Source organism: Cavia porcellus, unplaced genomic scaffold (genome assembly GCF_034190915.1).
Source record: "Cavia porcellus strain 051 isolate PalLab524CR breed Dunkin Hartley unplaced genomic scaffold, mCavPor4.1 scaffold_2, whole genome shotgun sequence".
NCBI classification, from domain to species: Eukaryota; Metazoa; Chordata; class Mammalia; order Rodentia; family Caviidae; genus Cavia; species Cavia porcellus.
Genome location: NW_026947485.1, coordinates 114363208 through 114390513, shown reverse-complemented (window position 1 = coordinate 114390513; position 27306 = coordinate 114363208). Strand labels below are relative to the sequence as shown.

The following is a 27306-nucleotide window of genomic DNA, read 5'->3' as shown; positions in this document are numbered from 1 at the left end:
AAAATACTGCATTGCTTACAGTGTTCTGTTCTGATCTACTTTGTTATGTCCTCTTTTGTCTTAATCTCTTTAAAATAAAAAAAAATTAAAAATAACAGGGCATAATAAGACTGAAAAACAAGGATTTCCTCTATTGAGATACATTTTTCCTTTCAGGTGAAAAGCTTCAGTTCCTGTTTCCATTGTCCTGTTCTTCTCAGCAATCAAGTCCTCTTTTGTTTCACCCTGGCCACCCACCCACTAGAGCCCTCCCTTTGGTCTAATATTTCAAATTACTTTTCTGGCTCTTGGCTCTAAATTTCCAACACAGATATGATTAAAAGCTCTCACCCGACATGGCAGAGAGGCAGCAGGAATTCTGATTAAGTGAAGTTGTGCAGCTTAGTCCTGCAGGGAGAGGAGACCATGGTTTCTGTTCACCAAAACTGCCCATTCCCTTGTGTGACATGAAACACATACACCACCATTTATATCTCGCAAGGACCACTTCAAGTGAAATTTCTCACCCTGAGTAGCATACACACTATGAAAGGCATATCATCCTCTTTAAGTATTTTTCTCACACAATGTAAAGTACACAGCAAGCAAATGAAACTAGCGGGAAACAGGCAAAGAATGATCTAAGGTGTATTCATTTCTAATGTCAGAGGCACAAGCCTCAGGCATCCTTTCTTTGACTTTGTATATGTATTTGTGTTTTATTTATCTTAAATATAATGGCCACATTGATCTAAATTTCATATGTTAAATCTCTGGCCTCCCAAAACTTAGGGTTGTTCTTTGGCATCCTAGAAACAGAATCGTTGAGGTGTCACTTTGTAATTTCTGCACACTGGAGTGGTTTTTGTTTTATTTAAAGAAAGACTTAAAAAATCAGTAAGTGGACAGATACAATACATATTTTCTTTTTTTTTTTTAATTTAAAGAAAAGGAAACGAAAAAAGAAAATACATGGAGATTAAAGAAAAAAAAAGGGTAGAAAAATAATACTAAATTACAGACAAACAAAAGGTAAGAAATTGCCAGTTGATAAGTTACAAATTGTCTTCTTCGAAATGGCTGTTTAGGTTATAGAATTAAAGTATTTAGAATGACATTCAAAAAAGTGACCCTACAAACCATTCTGCTCTATGGCCGAACAAAAGCTCCGTAATATGATTATCAGTCCCACCGTTTTGTTTTACATCTCTAAGAGGATAAGGTTAACCATATCAAAACAGAACAGAACATTTAAAAAAAAAATAAAAAACAATTTAAAGAAACACAGATTTCAAAGCAAGTCCACCGGAGATCTACCTTATCCAACTGTCTCTAGCCTCTTACAAATAGTTGTCCCTAACTTCACCCACTTTCTATACTTATTGCATATTATAGAACTAATCAAATCATTACAGGATGATGGAGTCTCTTTAGGTCCTCAAGTTCCAAATTAGGGAAGACATTTCCAACTACCATCGCATCTCTCATTCTCTTTGTGATAGCCGTTCAAAGAAAAACAAAAAAACAGTAATAAATCACTTGTTGATGTTTACATATTGTCCTATTACAAATAATTGTCCAAGATACAAAAGTGAAACACTTAAGTGTGAATTCAAACAGCGAGATTGCACATAGTTCTATTGAACTAACAAAAACTTAGTAATATGGTTATCAGTCCTATACACTGAAACAGATATGTAGTTATTCATATGTTCATTTATGTTGAGATTAAACAAACCAAACTAGACTAAAATCACTCTGGACAAAGAATAATGTTATTGCTGGATTTCACATCATGACACTATGGGATCAGCATTGGGTAATGTAGTGTCTTTTTTCCTTCATAGCATTTGTTCATTTCATCATATATAGTAAGATTAGTTCTCATAAACTGTTCATAGATTCTATGCCTGCATGTGTCTTAACATGTATTTCTGTCCTTTCTATTTTAGAGGGGGAAACAAAACTAAATAGGACAGAACAAAACATATTCCTATAGATACATAAAACTAAAAATTCATATAGACCACTGTGCAAGGAATTCTACCATGGCTACTGTGTGTTATCTTCAATAGAATTGTCTATATAATCAGATATAGAATAATTGAATATATCAGTACATAACAGGATTGATAGAAACACAACTTTGTAGATCGTTTAAAACTGCAAAAACAGGTAGTAAGCAAATCAGAATGGGTATCATAGTGAATCTTATCATTTTCAGTATAGTTGTCTATACCGTTAGACAATATTATCAGTTATAACAGTTTTGAATAAAATCTGTTGATAACAAGCAGCAATTAAACAAACCATATTTAACTAAAGTCCATCATGATATAACAGTATAAGTTATATAGGGCTCCAGATTAAGTTAATAGGAACTTAAAGATGATTATTATGCTATATCCTGATATTTTGGGGATGGCTGTCTGTGCCCTCAGATCAAGTGCAAGTAGACAAACTGGGACAGAATAAGTTCTATCTAAGCATAGCAGTATGGGTAATATGGGTTTTGATTCCTGATACACTGTTAACATCTTCTGGTGTCTTTTTAAAGATTATTCCTCCTCTTTCACTCCCTCAGGGAATACTGTGCATTTCTGGGTCTCACCAACACCCTCAGTTTTAAATTGGGGGGCAACATGCTATTTACTTAAGTGGTTCTGAGCCTTCTCCCTCCTGGACTTGGTCTCTAGTTGTATTCCTTTACCTATTAAAGCATGTCTTTCCCATCTATCCTCAAATACTAGTCTAGTTGTCCTTATTACTTTCTGGTTCCTGTCACATAGAGCATTGTTTTATCATATTTGAGTTTTAGTCCATATACACTTTTTCAGATTAATTATATTTCCTATAAAGAAAGAGCATCTCAGTGGACCCTACCCCCTGATCTACTCTGCCTATGATTCTATCTCTTTTTTAATTTGGTGTATCAAGGCCATCTATATTAGTGTTTATAGCCAATCTTCTCTGCCTCGTTTCTGTTGTGTTCTTATTCCATCATTAGTTGTTTTTGCCTTCTTCATTTCGCTTTCTGCTTTATTCATTGAGGCCTCTCTGCCACTGTTCCTGGAGTCCTGGTACTTTTATCACTCTTAATAATGTCCTGCAGTATTCTCTGTAGAGTTGGATCGGTGGTCACAAATTCACAAGTTTCTCTTTGTCTTGGAACCATCTTGTTTTCCCATTAATTTCTAGAGATAGTTTTTCAGGGTACATTAATTTGGGCTGGAGGTTTTTTTTTTTTTTTTTTTTTTTTTTAGGTTTGGAATACTTCACTCTAGTCACATCTTGATTTGATGGTTTGTGTTGAGAAGTCTGCCATAATTCTGATCGTCTTTCCCTTGTAAGTAATTCGTTTCTTGTCTCTGGCAGCATTTAATATTCTGTTTTTATATTGGATTTCTGGGATCTTGATTATTATATCCCTGGGTGTAGTTCTGTTTTGGTTGTAGGTGGCTGGAGTTCTGTATGCCTCATAAATCTGAATATCATATCCTTTTCCTGTTTGGGAAGTTTTTCTTAATTATTTTTGTGAACAGCTTCTTTAGTTCTTTTGTTTGTGCCCCTGCTTCTTCATTCACATCCTTTGTATTGCTACTGCTTGTTTTATTGTTATTTTTTAAAAATTTTTCCTTTCATGATCCCACATTGCAAAGTTGTTTAAAATGTTACTTCACTTTAATTTCCCTGGATTGGATAAACTTTGCTGAAAGTGTTCAAGATTGAGTGCTACCTTATCCTTTGCCTTCCATTTGTGAGCCTGGTCACAACTAAGCATTAGTGGTCCCGCTCATTTTTGTCCCTGTGTACTTTCAGATATGTGTGTGTCCTAGACACACCACCAGGTCAAATTTTGACAAGTTTTTTTGCAGAAATATTGCAACATTACATGAATCTGTCACTCAGATTTGGTCACTTTTTCCAATATATGTATATTTTTCACAAATCTGTGTGTTGATATATACTACGTTGTTTATATAATAGAGTCTCTATAAACATCACAAATGAAGTGTACAGTAAGGAATGTTGTTAAAAACATGACTTGAACACTATGAATGGTTTTCATTTTAAAAAGTATTTTTAACATTCTTCACAAAATTTATCTGCTTTTTCGGAGTGCCTAAAACAGTCCTGAGAAAACACTATCTCTTTGTTTTAGATGGTGCTTAGTTGTGCACCTGAGATTAAATTTTCCCAGAGGTACCCAAGACAAGACAGTGAGTCTCAGCATTTGTTAGGCACATTCTACACTTAAAATCAGATAGTAAATCTTTACTGGGTAGGGAAAATCACCACAGGTTTAAATTCTCACTTGCTCCAAAACTTTAGTAATAAGTGATTAAAGATTTACTGTCTGAGACAAAAAAAAAACAATATTTTAATAGGGCAATACTGTTCTCTAAAATATTTTTCATATTTAAGATTTGACACTTTTTAATTTCTGTTCCATGAAACATACAGTAAATAATTTGATCCCATCATGCCTTTATACCAAAGTTAATCAAAGAACAGATTTCTGTGACTTCCTAGTAACTGTGTGTAAATCATGGGACAGGAATCCTTCTAATAACTATATATATTTTTAAGTATGTTTCATTTCTGGAGGAAAACCCATGAAGAATTCATTTATGTCTTTAAAGGAGCCTCTATAAATTACAACTGAGGGACAGATTGCTTCTAAAATTTATGTAGTATTTATTGTGTTGCTATAAACATGGGTAACTGTGGATTACTGAAATATGATGTATTCAGCTTTTTGAGGTGGATACTTCAAAAGACAATAATTGGGTGAAATGTAAGTTATAGTTTTATGTTTTTCAGGAATCTCCACACTAATTTCCATAGAATTTGTACTAGGTTGTATTCTCACCAGAAGTATAGAAGGGTTCCCTTTTCTCCACAACCTCCGAGCATGTTATTTGATTTACTGATCATAGTCATTATTTGGAATAATAAATCAGATTTACAAGCTTAAATATTATATTGTTTCTATTACAACTGCAAAATATAGGAAACAACAATATAAGGAGTGAAACAAAGATAGATAATAGGAAATTAAGAGACAGATCTTTTACAAAAGAAAGGAAGCCAAGAGACGAAGGTATGACAGGGAGAGAGAAGGCGATGAAAAACAATTAGGGAGTGAGATGTACACACACCAACTGCCCTTGAGGAAGGCAGTCATCATGTAAGGCAAACACTAAGAAAAACAAAAATTAAAACTCATGATTAAAGTCATCATTTGAAGGTGTGAGGTTTGCTCGAGTTCTGTGTTGCTCAAGTTAAGAGTGAACGTCATTACTTTGTTTGTATGTTAATATCCTTGCTGTGGGCTCATTCTGACTTGGATACAGTATCCAGGCATCAAATATCATCTCTAAAGACTAAATGTCAGAGTGCATTTGATAATGTTTGCTGTTGAAGTCAACTCATGGTGGGTTTAAAGATCTGGGGTCCCGGATGCATTGCGTAGTGTGGCAGGAACAGAGAAAGCTCTTCCAGTGTGCCCCGCACCTAAGGCGGGGGGCTGGGCGCTGATGCATTCTGGTTAGTGGTGGTGCATCACTTCCTCCTTCATTTCCACTTCATAGTTTAACATAATTAGCACATAATAATCCTGACCAATATTATTACAATGAAATTTCATGAGATAGTTAAGAAATTTCAAAACCACAAGCACACAGTTTATAATTTTATTCTAGTGCATCACATAAATATGTTGCATTCTTCACTTCTTTTGCTACGCACCTACAATTCCATTTCTAAAATACTTTTACTGACATTTAATATTAAGATATAGGAATTGATAACCCCTGACATGTTTAGGAGTAGATTTACACCATATTCTAAAACTTGCTGGTAGATATTTGTAGTATATGTCACTGCATTCTTCTTGATGAACTGATACCTGTGCATAACACACACTGATCATTTTTCCTTCCCACTTATCAAATACTTTTCCAATATCCTCTTACTGTCTCCAAAAATGTACCCACTAATATTCTTTCCTATTGTCACTGTTTATTTTCTTTTTCCTTTTGAATTTTTTAGTAAGTGTAATAATGAGATTCGTAACATACTGCATTTCTTAACATACTGTATTTCAGCTTAGCATTATGATTTCAAGATTCATCAATTTTCCCCAAATTTATTCAAATTCATCCTCCTTTATGGCTGAGTAGCATACATACTACCATTGTAGTATGTAGTAGTATGGCTGAGTAGCATACATACATAATACCATGGAGACCATTGTCTCCATGTATCATATAGATTTTTCAGAAATTATTTTTTCCTATACAATAAGCATGTTTACAGTGATTTCAGGGTCATTAAAGAGCTTTGCCCTTGTAGCTCTCACCTCAGAGAATGTACAAGAACTATTTTCACTGGCAATTCAGAATTGCAGAGATCAACTTCCCTAAGCATAGTTACTCAGTCAGAGATCACTTTATTAGTATATATTAATTGTATAAATTAATGGAATACAATGTGATTTCTAAAAAGGCAAATACCTTGGTTAGGTGCTAAACACACACACTTTCTTGTAGGAGCATGTGTCTGTCTCTGTCTAAGGGTATCAGCAACTGAGAGAGTGATACAGAGACAGTTTTTTTAGGTTGTTTAGGTCTTTACATTTATTTTATTCTGTTACACTCATCTTTATTGTGGATTAAAAACTGGTAGTCAATTTGACACCATATGAGCTGAATCAGCATGCTGCTGAGTGCAGATGGCCCACGTGAGCAAAGTGAGCACCACAAAAAGGAGAAAGGAGAGGAAGAGGAAAGTGCTGTGGGTTCTCCTAAGTGATGTTGTTGTCTGCAATCACTGGTCCTCCTCAAAGAGCTTCTCACACTGGCTTCCCTCATGTGAATTCAGCTATTATCATCAGAAGAGCTCAGAACTTTGTTGCTGAAAGTGGCTGCAGTTCACTTTGGGGGAGCTCTGGTCCTCCCTTTGAGCATTTTCTGGTAGGACAGTTGTATGCTGTTCAGTATCCTGGAGAAGCTTGTCACACAGACTTCCTGATGTGAATTTGGCTATTCTCACTGTTGGATGAGCTCAGGACCTCACTGTCACTGAGGCTGGCTGTGGTACTTATTGGGAAAGCCCTGGTCCTTATTTTGAGTGTTGCTTCTTGGCACCACTGTAGAACCCTCAACCTACTGGCTCAGATCTTTCACCCCAGTGACACAGACTTTCTAGCTTCCCCTGCTAACCTTTGGATCTTCCCAGCACAGGTCCATAAAGGAGACATGTATGAGTCATTGTCGAGTACTTTAAGCTTTCAATTGGACTCATGTAGGACATTTCTGTGGGATCCAGGCACTTGGCTGAATATTCTGGTTCTTTTTTGATGCGGATGGATGTCCTAAACTTTCTTATATTTAAATTTGGATAACCATGATAAAACAGTATTATAAATTTTGTGTCCTATTGATAATTGTTCTGCTTGTATACTCAGACCACAACATCTGTCTACAAACCAACAGCCATCATACTAAATGGTTGAAAGCAAAGCTTTTACTCTAAAATCAAACACAAGAAAAGAACATCCACCTGTCACCATTCCTATTAAATATAGTTGTGGTAACATTAGCTGAAACATTTATACAAGAGAAATAAATGTGTTGTAGTTAGGAGTTGTATAGAGAACAATTAGAATCAGGACAGGGAGTTTATAATACTATTTTTATAATTGTCACTGGGATTTAACACAAGAAAATGCAGGAAATCTATCTGCAACACAAAAGACATAGAATATTTAGTCAAGGGCCTAAATCCCACAGCAATGTCCCACATGAGTCCAGATGAAAACCCAGAACTCATGACAATGAGTCCAACTGGTAGTCCAGAGCCCACAAGAAGGACTCATACCAGTCTGTTTTATGGATCTGTGCCAGGAAGGCCCAAAGGTCAGCAATAGAACTCAGAAAGTCTATGGCAGCAGGGTGAATGATCTGTGCTCGTGGGATGTGGTCTCTATGCTGGAGCCAAAAAGTCACACTCACAACAAAGACCAGGGATGTCCTGAAAGGCACCACAGCCATCCTCGGGGACACAGAGGCCACAAGCTCCTCTGATGACAAGCACAGTTGGGTACATGCCAGGAAGCAAGCTTGACAAGCCCATCCTGGAGACCAAGCAGCACATGTCTTCCCCTCCAGAGCCAGAAAGAAATACTCTATGTGAAGACCAAAGCTTCTCCAAGAGAACTAATGGCTCAAACAGCAACTCGTAGGAGAACCCATAATACCTCAACACAATGCAATAACACATCAATACATTAAAAACATCCTTCAGGAGGTATAATAGTAACTATTTTGATTTCCTATTAACTTGTTTTGAAGTCCTGTAATACTCCCATGATCTGGTTTTGACTGATTAGACACTGTTCCATTCTGTATGATAGTATCAAGTTTGAGGGTATAGGCAACTACTTTGAAGGCAATATGATTCACTAAGATGCCCATGCTGGTTTGACTATTGTCTCCTTTGGATGTCCTGTAATGTTTACAATGCCTAAGTTTTATTGGTCTTGTTCTCTACTGTTTTGTTCAACCTTATAATATCTAATGAGATAGACAATTCTTTTTAAGGAAACAAGAGACATCTTTGATAACCATTGTTGATAACCTTGTACTCTGTTTTACATCATGTGCTATGTCTATCCTTGGTTTTGACTGACAGCTTTGTTTTGCCATATTTGACTTTATTCTCTCCCCCCAAAAAAGTAATAAGAAGTAAGGAGAAATAAAAGCCAAAATGTGTAAATTTTGTTGTAAAAAAGAGAGGGAAAAAAAGAGCTCTAAAGGATACAACAGCAAGTGTGTTTAGGGGTGTTAAATAGCTGACCATATTAATGTTTTTGGTTGGATCATTGAATACAACTGTTTGCAGTCTGACTGTTTGTATTCTTTGATACTGTGATTTGAGCAACTATTTCTAAGATGATAATATGTAATCTATTAACTGGTGATTACTTACTGTCTTTTTTTTTTTTTGTAGTTCTGTATTACGTGTACCCTTATACTGCTTTGTTTTGTTCTGTGTTTTTCTCTTTTTCCTTTTAAATAAAAAAAATCCTTCTCCTTCTCCACCTATTTAGGCTGGCAACTTTCCTTGGATGGAGCATCTATACTCAGTGCCAGACTGATGTAATCCATCTGGCAATAAGCTGACCACCAGTTCTTAATCCATAACAAAATGAAAGGATAGGGGGCTGGGGATTTAGCTCAGTGGCATAAGCGCCTGCCTTGTAAGCAGGCAGTCGTGAATTCGATCCCAGGTACTGATAAAAAGGAAAAAGACAAAAAAATGTAAAAACAAAATAAAAGGATAAAAATATGAAAGATAAGAATTTAGTCAATCTGTATTTGAAGATAGCAATGAAAACCCCAAAAATCTCACCACAAGACTTGTAGGCATAGTACACAAATTTAGTTGCATACCTGTATCAAAAGTTAACATTTAAATATCATTATCATTCCTATACACAAATAACAAACTCAGTGAGAGATAAATTAGGGAAACAACGCCTTTCGTAGTAATATCCAAAAACATGAAATACTTAGGAATTGATCGCACAAAAGAAGTTAATCATTTCTACACTGAAAACTATGGTATTCTAAAAAAAAGAAATTGAAGTGGATATTAGAAAATGGAAAGATATCCCTTGTTGTTGTGTAGGAAGGTCATTAGAGTAAAAATAGACACACACTCAAAATTTTTGTGCAGAGTTTCTATAATCTCTCACAATACCAAGCATACTTCACAGAAGTAGAGAAAATATTCCTACAATTTGTAATCAGGAAAGACCTGGAGATGGCAAAAGCAACTTTGAGCAACAAACAAAGGCAAAGCAGAGGTATCACAACCTCTAATGTAAATTTATACTGCACAGCTGGTACTGCCAGAACAAATGCTTGGGGTTGAGTGGAACAGATTTGGAAATGCAGAAGCACATCCTAAGACACCCAGCTACTTTGTCTTTGACAAAGGGGCCAAAAAATTCTTTGGAAGAAAGATAGCCTCTTTAATGCATGGTGCTAGAAAAGGTGGCTTTCCACATGCTGAAGACTACAGATAGACCAATGTCTATCACAATATGCTAAACTAAAATCAAAGTGGATCAAAGATCTAAATATTAAAGCAGAAAAATTAAATCTGCTGAAAGAGACATTAGATCAGATTCTTGAAGATAGAGGTCTAGGCAAAGGGTTAAAGAAGAAAACCCTTATCACTCTGGAAGTACTATATAGAATCAACAATTGACATATCATCTAATTAAATGGTTTTCTAGAGCAGAACATGATTGGAGGAAAATCCACAGAGTCCAAGAAAATAGAGCCAGTTATTTCTCAGATAGAGGACTAATATGTAGCATATATAAAGAACTAAATATAAAACCCAGAATCTTCCCAAATTTAAAAATCCATTCCAAAAATGGGCATCTGAAATAGACCCTTCTCAGATGACGATGTAGAAACAGAAGTAAATCTATGAAAAATGCTGAATACCACTGGTAATTCAGGACATGCACATTAAAAGAATGCTGTCATTCAATCTCACCCTGGAGAGAATGGTGATCAACAAGAAATCAAACAGTAACAAATTCCAGAACAGCTTGTGGACCAACAGAATACTTCTCCACTATTAATGGGAGTGCATAATGAGCAATCACTATGGAAATCAGTGTGGAAACTCTTCAAACACTAGGACTAGAGGTCACATTTGACAAACTTGCTCCCCTTCTTGGTATCTTTCCAAAAGAATTAAAAAACATCATATCACAAGGATATGTGCTCATTCATGTTTGTAATAAAGTTTGTAATAGCTGAATCTTGGAAACAACCCAAGTGCCCAAAAGCATATGCATGGAGAAAATAGTATTTTTAATATAATGGAGTAGTACTTATTCATAAGGGAAGATAAAGTTGATGTATTCGTTGTTAAGAGTGTGGAAATTGACTCTTAAGTGAGATAAATTGGAAGAACAAGTGCAAATATTACATTATCTCTCTGATATGAGAACCTGAAAATGTAAATAAGAACCCAAACATATAGTAGATATTGAAAAATAGGGAAAAACTTTTATGAATGTAAGGAAGCTAGGAAGTGAGGATTGGGAAGAATGTGAAACTTAAAAAGTGACAAAAGAAGGATAAAAATGAAAATAAAGCTTTGTAAATAAGAAGGATTTAAGATTGCAGGCACAGGAGGACAATGGGAAAATTGGATTCAATTTATTGCATACAGGTAAAAATAGCCTATGATGAATGTGGTCATTTTGTATACCCAAATTGCACCAATTAACTCAATGAACAAAAAGAGAATATTTTTAAATTAGGTAAACAATATAAGACTTCTAAGCATCAACAAAGATGCGATAGTCAACATAAATGAGACTGGTAATCTATTCACAGAAGTAATAGCAGAAAATTTTCCCAAAATGGGGAAAAATCTGATATGCAGACAAGTGAGGCAGATAGAATGCCCAACAATCATAACCAACATAAATGTACACCCAAGCATATAATAATTAAGATCCCAGATATACAGCATAAAAAGTATACTAATAGCTGTTAGAGAAAAGACACAACTCACCTATCAAGGCAAGATCATTAGAATCACAGGAGAGTTTTCAGTGCAAACCTTCAAGTTAAGATGAGCCTGCAGTGAAGCGTTTCAAACCTTAAAATGAAACAACCTTCATTCCAGACTGATGTACCCAGGAAAAGTGTCTTTCAAATTTCATGGCAAAACAAGATACTTCCCTGACAAAGAACAACTGAAGAAATTCATGTCCATCAAACCAACCCTAGAAAGAGTATTGAAAGACATACAAGATAGAGGTAAAAATGATCACAATCCCCAGAACAACAATAGAAAGAAACCACCGTGCTAGAAAAGAAATTAAACAAGGGAGAAAATAAGGAAACAAACAACAGAAACATAACATGACGAAGTTGAGCCAGTAAATATCATTTATATCTATAAATGTAAATTGCTTCAAATTTCCTATCAAAAGAATAGGTTGAGAGAATGGATCAAGAAATAGGACCCTGCAATATTCTGTATGTAAGAAACACATCTAACTCCAAAGGAAACTTGTAGATTAAAAGCCTATGGATGTAAAACAGTATTCCATGCAAGAAGAATCCAGAAAAAAGCATGGGTAGCTAGTCTGTTTGCAGACAAAGTGAACTTGAAACGTAAAATGATGAAAAGATATGAAGAAGGCGACTACATAATTGCTAGTGGAAAAATTCAAGAAGAAAAACTATTATATAAATATATATGCACCAAATACAGGAGGACTCAACTATATAAGACAAATACTAATGGACACAAAAAACCAAATACACAAGAAAACCATTATAAAGGACCCCTAAACCCCAGTGTCACAGAAAGATAGATCAACTTGACAAAGTGTCAGCTAAGAAATAATAGAACTGAACCATGTCTGTGAGTAAATGGACTTAGTGGATGTTTACAGAGTGTCCTACCCAACCACATCAGAATATTTTTCTCAGCTGCACATAAGACATTCTCGAAAATAGACCATATATTAACCCATGAAATATTCTTATGTAAATGCAAACAGAATGAAATTATCCCATGCATAATATCTGATCATAGTGCACTGAAATTGGCAATGGCAAAAAAAAAAAAAAAAAACTGCAAAACTTACATAAACACATGGAACTTAACAGCCATATGAACAACCAGTGGGTTACAGGTGAAATAAAAGAGGAAATAAAACAGTACCTACAACAAATTCAAAATGCAGATACAACATACTATAACCTGTAGGATGCAATGAAAACAGTCCTAAGAATGAAATAGATAGCAGTAAATTGTCACATCAAGAAAATGGAACAAGCACAAATAAATAACCTAATGCTACTTCTCAAGCTTTTAGAAAAGAAAGAGCAAGACAAACCTAACGCTCTAAAAGAGAAGAGATTGTAAGGATTGAAACAGAAATTAATGCAATTGAAACTAAAAAATTAAAAAGAATTAGCACATCAAAGTGCTGGGTTTCTTTGAGAGAATAAACAAAATTGATAAACCTATAGCTGACCTTATAAGAAAAAGAAAGAAAAATTCAGATTCACGCAATAAAGACTGAAAAGAGGAGAGTGACTACAGATCCCATGGAAATCCAAAATACCATGAACAGCTACTTTGAAAATATCTACTCACATAGGATGGAAAACACAGAGGAAATGAATAGATTTCTAGAAACAGATGAACTACCAAAACTCATTCAAAAAACTAAAACAACTTTGAGTAGCCTAATAACGACCTATCAGAATTGAAAATGTGTTTGAAAAACTTACCAACAAAGAAAAGCTCATGTCCTGATGGATCCACAGCTGAATTCTATAAGAAATTTAGAGAATATATGAGGTCAATACTCCTTAAGCCCTTCAATGAAATTGAAAGAGAAGCAATCCTTCCTAATTCATTCCAGGAGGTAAGTATCATGCTGATACCAAAACCAGAGAAGGACTCAACTAAAAGAAGAACTATAGTCCAATCTCACTAATGAAATTGAAGCAAAAATTCTCAATAAAATATTGACAAATAGAATGCAGCAAAGCATCAAGGAGATTGTACATCATGACCAAGTGGTATTTACTTCAAGAATGCAGGATGGTTTAACATACACAAATCAATAAAATGGAGTGTATCACATCAACAGAGTCAAAAGCTAAAAATCACGTGATCATCTCAATAGATGCAGAAATAGCTTTAGATAAAATCTAGCCCCTGTTCATGATAAAAACCCTACAGAAACTTGGAATAGATGGTATCTACCTGAATCTCATAAAGGTCATCTATGGAAAACCAACAGCCAACATTATACTAAATGGACAAAAACTGAAAGCCTTCACTCTAAAATCAGGAGCAAGATAAGGATATCCACTATCACAACACCTATTCAATATATTTCTAGAAATATTAACCAGAGCAATCAGATAAGAGAAAGAAATAAAAGGAATAAAGATAGGAAAAAAAGTTAAATTAACATTATTTACAGATGACGTGATACTTTACATAGAAAACCCAAAAAACTCCATTAAAAGACTGCTACAAGTAATAAACAAATTCAACAGAGTAGCTGGCTACCAAGTCACCACTCAAAAATCAATAATATTCTTGTACACAAACAAAAAACCCACTGAATACGAAATTATGAAAATATCACCTTTCACAATAGCATCTAAAAAATGAGGTACTTAGGAATCAACCTAACCAAGAATGTGAAAGAACTATATGCTGAAAATTATACTATTCTAAAATGGGAGATTGAAGAGGATATTAGAAAATGGAAGGATATTCCTTGCTCTTGGTTAGAAAAAACCAACATTGTGAAAATGGTCATACTCCTAAAACTGTTACACAGATTTAACACAATCCCTATCAAAATAAAATTAACATACCTCACAGATCTAAAGAAAACATTCCTAAAATTCATTTGGAAACAGAAGAAACCTACAATAGCAAAGGCAATTCTGGGCAACAAAGGCAAGACAGGAGGCATCTTTGTTCCTGATTTGAAACTATTCTACAAAGCCAAAGTGATAAAATCAGCATGGTGCTGGAAAAGAAATAAACCTGAGGATCAATGGAACAGATTAGAAGATGCAAACACTATTACAAAGACACGCAGCTACCTAATATTTGGCAAAGGGGATAAACATGTTCACTGGAAGAAGGATAGCCTCTTTAATAAATGGTTTGGAAAAATGGGCTTTCCACATGCTGAAGACTAAAACTAGACCCATTTCTACCACCATACACAAAACTAAAGTCAAATGGATCAAAGTTCTAAATATTAAAACAAAAACACTAAATCTACTGAAAGGCACGGTAGGTAAAATTCTTGGAGACTTGAGATAGGCAGAGAATTCATGAACAAAATGCAAGCCACATGGGAAATATTTCAAGTAATCAACAACTGTTATCTCTATTACATTGTTAAACTATTACTAATAAGTTTCTGCACTTTGAAAGAAATCACCAACAAAGTGAAAAGAAAACCCAAGAAAGGGCATAAATTTTAGCCAACAATTCCTCAGAGAAAGGACTTCTATCCAGAACTTATAAAGAATTGAAAAACAGCAAGACCCCAAATTCAAAGACCCTCTCCAAAAATGGGCATCTGAGATGAACACACAGTTCTCAGACGAAGTATACAAATGGTTAATAAATACATAAAGAAATGTGTACCTTCACTGGTAATTCAAGAAACACAAATTAAAACAGCATTGAGATTTCATCTCACTTCTGAAAGAATGGCTGCTATCAAGAAATCAACTGATAGCAAATGTTGGTGATTGTTCAGGAAAAAGAACACTGCTCCACTGTTGGTGGGTGTATAGACTGTTGCAGTCACTATGGAAATCAGTATGGAGTTTTCTCAGGAGACTAGGATTGGAAGCTCCATTTAATCCAGGTGTCCCCCTCCTGGATATTTTCCCAGAAAAACAGAAAAAGTCTTGTCGCAGTGATATATGTGTACCCATGTTTACACAAGCACGATTTGCAATAGCTAAATCTTGGAAACAAACAACATGCCCATCAACCACATGGTGGATGAAAAAGATGTGGTATTTTTATATAATGGAATAGTACTCAGCTATAAAAAGGATGACCTTGAGGCCTTTATAGGTAAATGGAGGCAACTTGAGATTACCCACATAAGTGAAACAAATAAGACTCAGATTAGTAAATATCATATTGTCTTTGTAATGTAAAACATAATGAAAACTTAAAGAGTAGTAAGATCCAAAATATAAAATAGATATTGAAAATGTGAAAGGGAAGGAAAGGATTTAACTGTATAAGTGTGTAACATAGATGACCACATTACTAAATTTAACTGTATGGTTAAGTGTGTAAGATAAATGATCACATTACTAAATTTTTGTTGGATCATTGAACATAATGCTTTGCATTTTCAATGTTTGTGTGCCCCCTTTTATGCTTTGATTTTGCAAATTGAACAACTTTCCTAAGATGACAATATGTAATGTATCAACTGGCAATTTCTTAGTGTCAACTCTTTTTGAATTCTGTATTATTCTACCTCTTTTCTATTTTGTTTTTTCTTTCTTTACATGAATAAATAAAGTTAGATAAATGATAATACTAAACTCAAAGAGTTGACATAATGCTTCAAGTGTTGAGTAAAAGTAGTCCATTTTCAATGATGACTGATATCAGTCATCATTTGGGTAGCAAGCAGGAATTATAAATATCAAACTGAAATCCAGGGTATAAAATTCACTTGAAACTATTTTTGAATTATACTTTTATAATCACAGATCTGGGATTTCTATTGACTAGGGTAGGATAAATCCATCAGACAAAAGACCCTAAAGATTCTTTGCACCATAAAGTAACTTTTTTATTACAGTATTGGGCTGGTGGAGTCAAATTACCAGCCCAGGTCACCTTTGAATTCAGTTTAAATAGTTTGCAAAAAGGAAGAAGCAGGTGGGTTTTTACATGAGTGGCTGCATGAATTGAATTAAACCACATGTTGTCAGGCAAGCTAATTCTAAGTAGATTAATTCAAAAGTAATTGTTTGCCATAGTGTAAGAACATCCAGGGATGAGGGCAGAGGGTTTGAGCAGAGCAAGCAAAGTTACAGGTGTCCTTGGCTGGGCCTCTTTGTCCTAAACAAAGTCCTTGAAGCTACCTGGAAACAATACATATTCTTTTAGTTGAGGAAAACACAAGCTGGACCCACTCAATTTGGCTCAGCACATCATCAGGATAAAAGGAGCAGGACTCACACAGTCACAGCTGACTGAATTTAGCAGGGCATTTATGTGACAAACACCAGGAGCAGAGGCAGAAGGCCACTATTTGATTTTTAACTTGATTTAACATGTCTGTAAGTTTGCCATTTTCTAACTGTGTCTTTACTGTTTTTATAATTGAACTCTTACAGTAGTAGATAACCCAACTGCACACAGCATTGCAGTGCATGAATGTAGGTTCCCAGGATGATGGAAAAAGGAAACAATAAGAAAAATCTAACAGGCCATGAGAGGAAGCTCCAGGTGGAACCAAGCTGTGAAGGGTCTGGCAGTGGAGGACAGCTTGCTTTGCCTGTTACTCTGTCCTGATTTTATCACCTATGCATGTACCAAGACTCAGGATAAGAACAAAGTGAATATATGTTACACGGGAACGAGCAAACTGAGGCACACAGTGCGGCACCGATTCTCTCAAAAAGAAATGAATAAATAATCCTGTGCTGTCACAGAATTAATTTTATTTTATTGCCATTTATTTAGAAACCTGAAATCAACAGGCAATGTTTTTAAATTGTCCCTCTATCAAAGTTTAGATAAGTAATACCAGAATCTTCTAATAACACACAAACTTCTCTCACGTGACTGGGGAGAAGACTCACTGACGTGGCTGTGTTTTCTGTGATTTCTCAGGACCTCATCACAACAGAGCTCTGACACCTGTCCTGCATCCCCTCAGCCAGCAGAGGGATTCAGCAGGGTGGGAGAGCGCAGAGGTCATCGTGGGTGAAGGAACAACCCAGAGTGAGAGGAGAGATGTGGAGCACAAGAGGAAGGGGATGGGGGCAGGAGATCCAGCAATGATGGACCTGGAGGGTGATCAGGGTGAGTAGAAAGAGATGCACACACGCACGGAGGTACACACACAGTCACAGACATGAATCCCTTCCACATATGTGTTACGTGGCACAATCCAGTGTGTACCGGAGAAGGGTGATGCCTTCTCATAGCTGAGGGTGTGTGTGTTCAGCGCTGTTCCTTCAGAGGTGCCCTCTGGAGGGCTGAAGAGAGTTCAGAGGTGGCACCAGGGATGGTCCTACTGAAATGTGAACATGACTTTTTAGGACTGCACTAAAACAAACCTCATTTTGATAGCAATGAAAGGAAATTTAAGAAATGTGTAGAACACACACAGTGACTAAACTACCGGTGTACACTCAGCAGTGTGAGGACTGAAAGGTCTTCATCAAGGGGACAGCTGGAAGAAGGCTGAGACCTAAACCTCAAAATGAGGCTTTGCGGGCTGAGCACCTGCAAGCCAGATCTGCTGGGCAGCACTGAGCTCTGGGAACCTTGCAGAGTGCAGTACCAGCACTGGGTGTGCAATTTGCAGGTTTAGTGCAGGAAGTGCGCAGGTGACAAGTGATGCTTCACTGTTCACACCCAGCTCAGAGGCTCACAGCACAGCTGTGAGGCACCAGCAGAGGCCTGCTTCCCAGGGGAGCAGTGGGAAGACAGATGAGACCTAAACCTCACAATGAGACTTCACAGGCTGAGCTCCTGAAGTGCTCCAGGGGCAGCCCCTAGTTCCCAGGAGCAGACTGCATACAGCGCAGTCCAGGCACTGGGTGTGCAGATCACAGGTTAAGCACACGAATTGTTCAAGTCCAGGTGATGCTGTACTGTTTACAGCCAGCTTAGAGGCTCCTAGTGTGGCTATGAGGTAAGGCCCATGGCAGCCTGTTGCCCAGGCCGGACCGGTACTTGCTGTTTCAGGATCTGCAATGTGCGGGTGGAGGAAAAGACCCGGATGTGTGGACCCCTGAGCAAACTGAGCTCCTCTCTGGAAGCCCACGTGGTCAATCTAGAGCTCAGTCACTAATAACTATGAGACGGCAATGCAGGGGAGACATTGAAAATTCAGAAAAAAGAATTAGCTGGGAGAAATGTTTAAGAATAAATGAGCTGAATGCTTTTGCTGGACTCCCTTAAAGTTTCAGTTTATATGCTGATTCTTTAATTGACTTGTGAACAACCATAATGCATTCAGGCAAAATAACTTTGAGAAAGTCAGCCTGTCTCTTCTATGTGACCCTCTGTAGCAGGTAGTCTATAAAACAAATAGAGTCTTTTGCCAGCCTGAAACACCCTGGTCTCTCTCTTTTCTGGTTGCAAAGGAGCTCCACCCAGTCCTGCCCTAGACTAAGGTTCTAGAGAGAGACTGGCAGTAAAATGTGCCTCCACATAGAGTGAGCTTGGAGTTCTGAGGAGCAGGAGTGAAATGCACTATGTGAGGAGGACATGATGGAGATGTGTGTGGGAAACTAACTTTATTGATTTTCTGGGACACCAATGCCTCTTTTCTGACCTCACCTTTCTAACCAATGCTGAGCCCCATGCTGTATCCTTCCCCTGTGACACTGAGAATACCCTGGACTCCTCAGAGACTGTCAGGCAGAAGCAGCTTCTTCTGGATCCTTCTCAGAACACACTTGGGTCCTTCTGAATCCTTCTGCCCTACATAGAGGTGGCCGAATTGTCCCCAGGAGTCACAGACCAGGGGAATTCAGCCAGTAGACACCATCCTCCTCCTTTCCTGTGGGTCCCAAACCATTCACTCCTTTCCCCAGCCCTGCTCTCAGCTCCTGTCCCTAAGACTCCTCTCTCCTCCTTCTAAATCTCAGGTTAGCAGCAGTGAAGGGCCTGGGGTGCAGATGTCAGAAGCTCTGGGGGCAGAAGGACAATGTGAGTGCAGCCAGAGACTATCCTGCATGGAACCCAGCTGGTGAGGGCACAGTGGGGTGATGAAAACCCAAGGTCAGCTCTGTGGGGTTGGGGTTGTTTCTGGGAGCCCTGGATAATCCTGTCAGAGCAGTTGGGGCAGTGGAAAGCCCGAGAGATCCCTGATTACACACTGTGTCACTCGGTTTATTCTTTACTCACCAGAGTCTCTTTCTCGGTCTAGCTCTGTTCTTTTCTCTTGTCCCCCAAGTTTCATTGTTTCTAACTCATAGAGGCTGAGTTGCATGTGATAAGAATTAGAAATATTAACTGGAACCCCATAGCTGAGAAGGATTAATACAGCCAGTAGCATCAGGCATCTTGGTCAGTGCCTTGAGGCCTCATTGTGTGCTTGGTTCTGAGTCAGAGCAGGGGTTTGCCTCTCCATGAGAACAGCCCTGTGGAGAAGTTAGTCTTAAACACAGCTGTGAGTGGCTTCCCAGGCTTCCCAGGCTGGCCACCCATTACCCTATTATTACCCAACCTTCCACACCAACCACTTTACCAATACATAGCCCTCATTCCACACACCACGTTATATCCATGTGCTGCTTGATTTCCTCTTTTCTAGGTAAGTCAGTGCCACCGACTGATTTCCAGTTGTGGCAAGCATTTTCAATAAATTATTCATCACCCAAATACTTGAAATTTTATGGCACAACTTGTAATGATTGTGCCAGAAAATTCATCAATATTGAAAAGTTATCGAAAGTTCAAAAATAAACCAAAATAGCATCTACACATAACTTACAGATACTGCAGATATTCTAGCAGTTTCACTATCACCAGTGTTGGCTATATGAAGTATGTTCCAACAAGTATTTTTCCAGGAGAGTCAATTTTATGCTTTACTGTCCTTTGCTTGGTTATACTTCAAATTATCTTCAAGAAATTTTACTGTTATATATACACTATACAATCATGTAAGAGGAAACAAATAATTTTCTTGAGTGTGCAGTTTGATTCATATTAGAACATCTAATTAAAGCAAAATTTAATGTACAAAATTTAATTTATCCATAAAATGAGATATCTCTAAGACTTAATATCTAATAAGTATGCAGAATATTTAATCAAATAGCTACCACATGCTAGACAGAGTTGGGGTGTGCAGACCATGATTAATGGGTACAGTAGGATCTCAAGGTGTGGCTGTATCTATACCTAGGAACTGATTCAAGTCAGGCTGATGGTTAAGGAAACATTAACACAGTGCCAGCCAGAAAGAGAGTCTGACTCCCTTGTGGAAAGACACCCTGAGTCCTGTGTCATTTCATCCATGCACCGCAACAGTGAAACTGCCTGAGGAAACTACTGGTGCTGACTGCTAAGTAATGGTGAGAGCCCTCCCTTCTGCTTTCCTCCCAAGTCAGAGTCTGAGACTGTGTCTGCCTGTCTGTCTCTGTTCATCTCTGTTTGTCTATCTGTCTGTCTCTCTCCTTCACACATGCACAAAAATTGAGACCAATATAGTCATTTGAATGATATGTGATATATCTAGAAAAATAATTATTCATTCACTTTCCACTAAACTTGCATAAATATTTGAGAGTTAGGCACACTGCCCTGTGACTCACTGGTTTACAGAACGTGGTAATGGTGATTCTTTCAGGTTCGTTGCTTGCAGGTTAATGACAGAGGCAGAAGTCACCACTTAGTTGACATAATATACAGGCAGTGAAGCCACCATTTTGTTTAAAGCAGTTTATATGAATGTGATATAGTAGACGTAAAAATGGATGTCTAGCTGAAAGGGCTGTGGTACAAATGGCTCAAAAACTACATTTAGACATAGTATACTGTTTTTATATTTTGTCATTTTTCTCTATAACAAAAGCCCTGTTTCCTTAAAATAAATAGGAATTTTATGTTCAGTGGTTTACAAAGTATATTTGGAACCAGATTTGTCTTAGCGCGGCTGAGGATTTAGCTCAGCAGCATAAGTGCTGGCCTTGTAAGCACAGAGTTGTGAGTTAGATCCTGGTTTAAAAAAAAAAAAAGATTTATCTTGGGAAAGAGTGGTGCATACATTACATGACAGATGTTGTTCACTTTGAAGAATTAAACTCAATGCTAGAATATTTCTCATTGGAGGTAACTTTAGATTTCTTTTGTACCCTGGAAAATATTTTATGAGTATATTTTTGCAATGTGTAATCTCGGGACCTCCTTACCAGGAGTTGCTACCTGTACATAACACATCATAATTCCCCTTTGTGTAATACTTTCCTTCCCTCTCTCTCTATTCATTTCTTAATCCCACAATTTTGGTTACGGTTGCAGTCCCTAATCTTTACCTTCCTTGCGTGGACTTGGTTTTTATACATAATACATATTCTTCTTGTATTTATCTGCTTCCCCTTCCCTTATCCAGCCATCTCTTGACCCCATTTTTCCAAAACTCACAAATGGCTGGCTGGCATAGGATGCACAATGTAGTAAGTGTGTCTTTGCAGAAGTTTATCCCGCATCCTTAATGGCTGACAATTGCAAAGCTACAGAGCAGGAGTGAAGAAAGCGTAGACGCCTCATGGAAGTGTGCATGGGTGGCAGAAAACTAACAGGAAATTAGAAAACCAATGGTGGGCTTTTTCAACAGAGAAGAAATAAATGTATGTGGACAATATGAAGTCTATGAAAATGTAAAAATCAATAAAATAAAAGGAAACAGTGGATTTGATGAATACTTGAAATGCTGTTAAAACTGAGCCAATAAAAACAAATGAATTTTTATAGTAAGAATTTAATGAAAAGTATAATGAGTCAAAGAACTTGACAAAATCAGAAATCCAGTATTAAATGGACCTGAAATGACTAAGTAAAGCAAATAATTTGTTGAAACAGAAAATCCAGAAGGGAAATATGATTGCAATCAAAGAAATTTAAAAACAGTGGCATGAGTATAATACTAGTTAGTATACCACAAATTCAACATTTATATGTTTATTTCTACATGCATCTAAGTAAATATTTGTTTCAAGAAGAGGACACAGACCCAAAGGCATAAAAAATTAGATACACATATAGAGACACTATCAAAGTATAAATAAAAAACTACTGCATTTTAGTTTAATTTTATAAGAGAAAAGAAAATACTGCCATGTGTTATTAAGGATCCATTGTCTATTTTGAGTAAACATAGATAACTTCTTACAGACAAAAAAAACCAGATATTTGAAATTTTAAACACACTATACTAAACACATAATTACTTATTATTTCAGAAACTTAGAAATCACATATTCAATGTTTATAAGAAGAGTTTTGAAAATTTATGGAGGACAAGTCAATTCTCTAATTCATACTATTTACTGCTTTTTTACTTTTTATAGTGGATGTAGTGCTGTTAGGGAAGAGTAGCAGTCTCTAAACCACATCAAGAGGCAATTATCCCTAGTATGATAAACTTAATTTTTTCATTTTTCAAGAAAGTTTAAGCCACCATTATGAGCCAGGTAATGACGTAGGCATTTGGCATCCACCAGTGAACAGTGCAAAGATAACAAAAATTGAGACAAAATTATCATGGAGAGAATGACAACAAAAGTGAACCCCACTCATGTTTATTACTGTGGACCCTGGAGTTGCATGCTCAGTTAGGTTCTGAGGGTTGATTGTAGGTCTAGGGAACTGAAGTCTCTGGCCCTTCTGCATGGCCTTCATAGTCTCTCCTATACAGGAGAGCTGAGTATCATTAAAGAGACACTGACCTGGGATTCTCAGTTAACTCTGTACATGAAAGGATGGTACAAGATTCTTTGTGGAACTCTTTCAGGATTAAATCTCTACCTGAGTCCATCTGGAAGAACAGTTGACATTTGACTCATAACTCAAGATCTGGATAGGAAGCTAAAACTGAAATTCTGATAAACACCACATTATTTGCATGCCAGGCAGGGCAGAATGCAAGTGTACACTGTTGTATTAACATGAGGAAATGTGAGAAGGCCCAGGCAGAATTTAAAACAGGGCCTGTTATGGAGGACCAGGAAATCTGGTTTCATGGTTTATGTCTGTGTCCCCAGCCCTCAAGAGTTTGAATTGTGCATTTGTTATTCGTTCATTGTCTAGTGCTTGGGTTGATTGTGTCAGTGCTCCACCCACATAGGGGTGGGGCCAGGATGTGATGTAATGGCAGGAAGAAGGTGTGTCTTTCTCTTTGCTGGTTTGAGCTTGCCCTTTGCAGCTGCCATGAACGGCGGTCCAGCCATGCCCGCCTGTCTTGGAGCCAACTGAATGTGGACTGAAACCTCTAAAAACTGTAAGAAATAAACCTTTCCTTTCTCAACTTTGGGCTTCAGGTATTTTGTCTCAGCAATGAGTAAAAAGTAACTAAGACATCTGGGGTTCCAGATTTTAAAAGGAGGGAAGGCTGGGCTTGCTACAGGTCACACCTGAGAAATGATGGCACTTGAGTAAAGTTACAGAATTAATTATGATCCAGAGACTCAAAGTAGAGTCAAGAGCAGACTCAGTGTGCCAAAATCTCACCCAGTTACTGAAATGAATAAACACACCCATCCTGTAATGCATGGGAACTCACAAAATTAGCAGAGAGACACTAGAGGGTGATTACAAAATGTGTGTATCTCTGATTCGCATTTCATTTCATAGTTTACTGTGAAACCAAGTTGGTATATATTTAGTTTTTCTTCTTTATTTATGTTTCAACTTACATTGTCATTTTTAGGTAAGACAGAAAAATTTAAGATGAGCTATGTGACTCTGATGTCCAGCAGTGACTTCATTCTTTTTGGCCTATTCTCTTCCTCACAAGACAGCCTGTTCTTCTTCTCCTCTCTGTTTATCATTTTTATCCTGACTAGGAGAGAAAATGCCCTCCTGGCCATCTTCATCTGCAAGGATTCCCGACTCTGTTCCCCCATGTACTTCTTGCTCACCCATCTCTCCTGCATGGACATACTGCACATTTCCAACATCATCTTCAAAATGATCACCAACTTCCTGTTTGGCAGCAGAACCATCTCCTTTTCAGGTTGTGGATTCCAGATCTTCCTGTCGCTCACCGTGCTAGGTGGTAAGTGTCTGCTCCTGACTGCCATGTCCTATGGCTGCTATGTGGCCAACTGCCACCCCCTGCACTATGCCATGCTCATGAGTGGCAAGGTCAGTGTGATGATAGCTTTAGGGTACTCGCTGGTGGAGACCCAGCGAGTCTCCACCATTGTGCACACAGCCTATGTGCAGCACTTCCCCTTCTGCGAGCCTAGAGAAATTCATGACTATTTCTGTGAGATCCTTGCCTTGCTGAAGCTGTCCTGTGTGGACACAGCACACTATGGGCACGGGGTTGATTTTTAATGCAATAATTTTCCTGTGCATCCCTTTCTCCATAATTTCTCTATCTTATGTCACAATTTTGCACACTGTCTTCCAAACCAAATCATCAGAGGCCCAGAAGAAGCCCTTCTCCACCTGTTCCTTCCACATGGTAGTGGTTGTAATGTACTATGGGCCATTTATTTTCACATACGTGAGGCCTAAATCCTACCACAATTCTGGCCAAAATAAGGTCCAGGCCTTATTCTACACCATCCTCACACCCACCCTCAGCCCTGTCATCTGAGGCTTCAGGAATAAAGATATCCTGAAGGCCATGAAAAGCATGCTGAGAAGTAATTTTCATTATAAAAGTTAGGTAAAAAAGATGCTTGAGTTCTGTGTTCTCTTTGCATTCATATTTAATATCTAAAGTGGAGTTAGAGCTCTCCTTAGAAAGAATATAAATGCTATATCTCTCTACATTTCGGAACAAATATGTTGTAAAACTTCAGATGATGATAACAGATTCACAAGATGACTTGGATTTTAAATGGGTGGTTTTAATATATATCACGGTATGGTGTGAAATAAACTCACCCTCTATAGACATGAAAGAAATAAGAGAAATATCTTAAAACATGAATCACATATGCATTACTTGAGAAACATATTTCTATATTTCTAGTTAAATTGTGAAAATGTGTAATTGCTTTTTTCAAATTTTACAATCTGCTATTTAAATCCATAAGCTTGAAATCCCTGCTACATCACTGACTGCTTTGCAACACTGTTTTTATGTAGTAAAGTGAGAACTATACATGCATATAAATAAGTTTGGGGAAAATTATTAGACATAGGGATTAAGCATTTCACTTGAAAAGTAAAAATCCTAGCATGAAATGGTGGCACACACTTGAAACCCCAGGACTCAGGAGGTTGAGACTGGAGGGTGTCTTTGTGTCTCAGTCCAGTCTGGGTACCTAGTAAAGTAAAGCTCTGCCTTGAACTATGCAGTCAGACCCTGTCTCAAAAGATTTTTTTTAAAAAAATTAACAAGTAAAAGTACCTGTACAAATACAGAGAAAATTCAAATTTATATTTTCCATAAATATAAGAGAGAACCCAAGCTAATCAATTGAAAATAATTGATAAAGAACTCCTTAACAAGTAAACTATTAGGTAGGGGAAGATGAAAAATGCGAAAACGGAATGAGAGTCACTTCATAAAATATGAATGCACTTTTCAGAACTAGGTCGGCACTAGTCCATGTGCTCATTTACTGGCTTTAGGAAGTCTCACCACTGCCTCTAGCCAAGGTGTGCACTGAGAGGAAGGATGACAGTGCTGGGGTGAATCCTGATGTGTCCTGCTCTGAGATCCCCTGGGGATAAGCAGGGAAGAAGGAGAGTGAGAGGAGAGTCTCCAACCACTGCAGTGATGAGATTGTTGAAGTAGAATCTGAGAACGTCACTTCTCTACACCAGACCAACATGTTAGAAAACATTTTTTGATTCTATTTCTGCAAAGCCCTATGACATTGTATGGGCTTTGTGGACTTTATCTGTTCACCAGCTTGCTGTGGCCAGGACTCTGGGCAGGCCATGATGATCCCCTGCAGCTGGCCAATCCATGACCCAAAGAGGCCAGGTGTGTTTTGTTGCTTAACCATTAATTTATGCTTTTATAATTTTGTAAAAGATATAGTAAGTTAAAGAATAATAAGGGAATTTGGTCACTTACATGCTAACTATATTATATGTTTTATAAGAGGCCCAACATCACTGCTCTTCACTTACTGTGACCGAAGAGAATGTTTGACACACATGGAAATGTAGCTGTTCTGGACCTTACCATCAAGATGAAATGTGTAATCAATGAGTGGATTTCTTCCTAGAAGAAACAGTTCCATTGCCTGCTGTTGAAGAATTCCCACCACATCTTAGAATTCACCCCAGTGGGAGGAAAACACAGGGATTTACGGAGTAAGGTTAATGGCAAAATACTATACAGAGCACCTCTCTCCTGAAACGAAAAGGAGTAAGGAACACGATCACCAAGCTTCTTTACTGAAATAGCATCAATAAACTCACCTACTAAAAGCACAAAATATAACATTGCCAGAAACTGACATGGCCCATCCAGGTGGCACACATGTGTCTTCACAGAGACATAGGTGATTGATGGAGGAGACTCATAATAAGCACCAAGCCAGGTAGGACAAGGAAAGAAGACCTTGTCTCAAAATCAAAAATAGTAATAATTTTAAGGTAAGGGCAGGTATGGACCTCAGGGGTGGACTACTTTCTAACTTATGCAGGATTCTGGTTCATCTCCTGAAGTGCAACTGGAGCAAAGGAATAAATGATGGCACAATACCCACCTTTCACCCGAGAATGAGTCCTGCCAAGACACCACTGGTGCCCTCCTGGGGGTCACATGCAGCTCCAGAAGGACACTTGGTGACCTTAATCCTATGG

General features: G+C 37.5%; 1 protein-coding gene across 1 annotated transcript; it reads left to right on the top strand.

Moving 5' to 3' along the window:
• Nucleotides 1–10670: 10670 nt before the first annotated feature.
• Nucleotides 10671–25204, top strand: LOC106025637 (olfactory receptor 2AJ1-like). Its single transcript, XM_063236372.1, is given in 4 exon segments — nucleotides 10671–10743; nucleotides 17458–17649; nucleotides 24236–24858; nucleotides 24860–25204. Coding segments are annotated over 4 exon segments (1233 nt in total).
• The last annotated feature ends 2102 nt before the right edge of the window (nucleotides 25205–27306 follow it).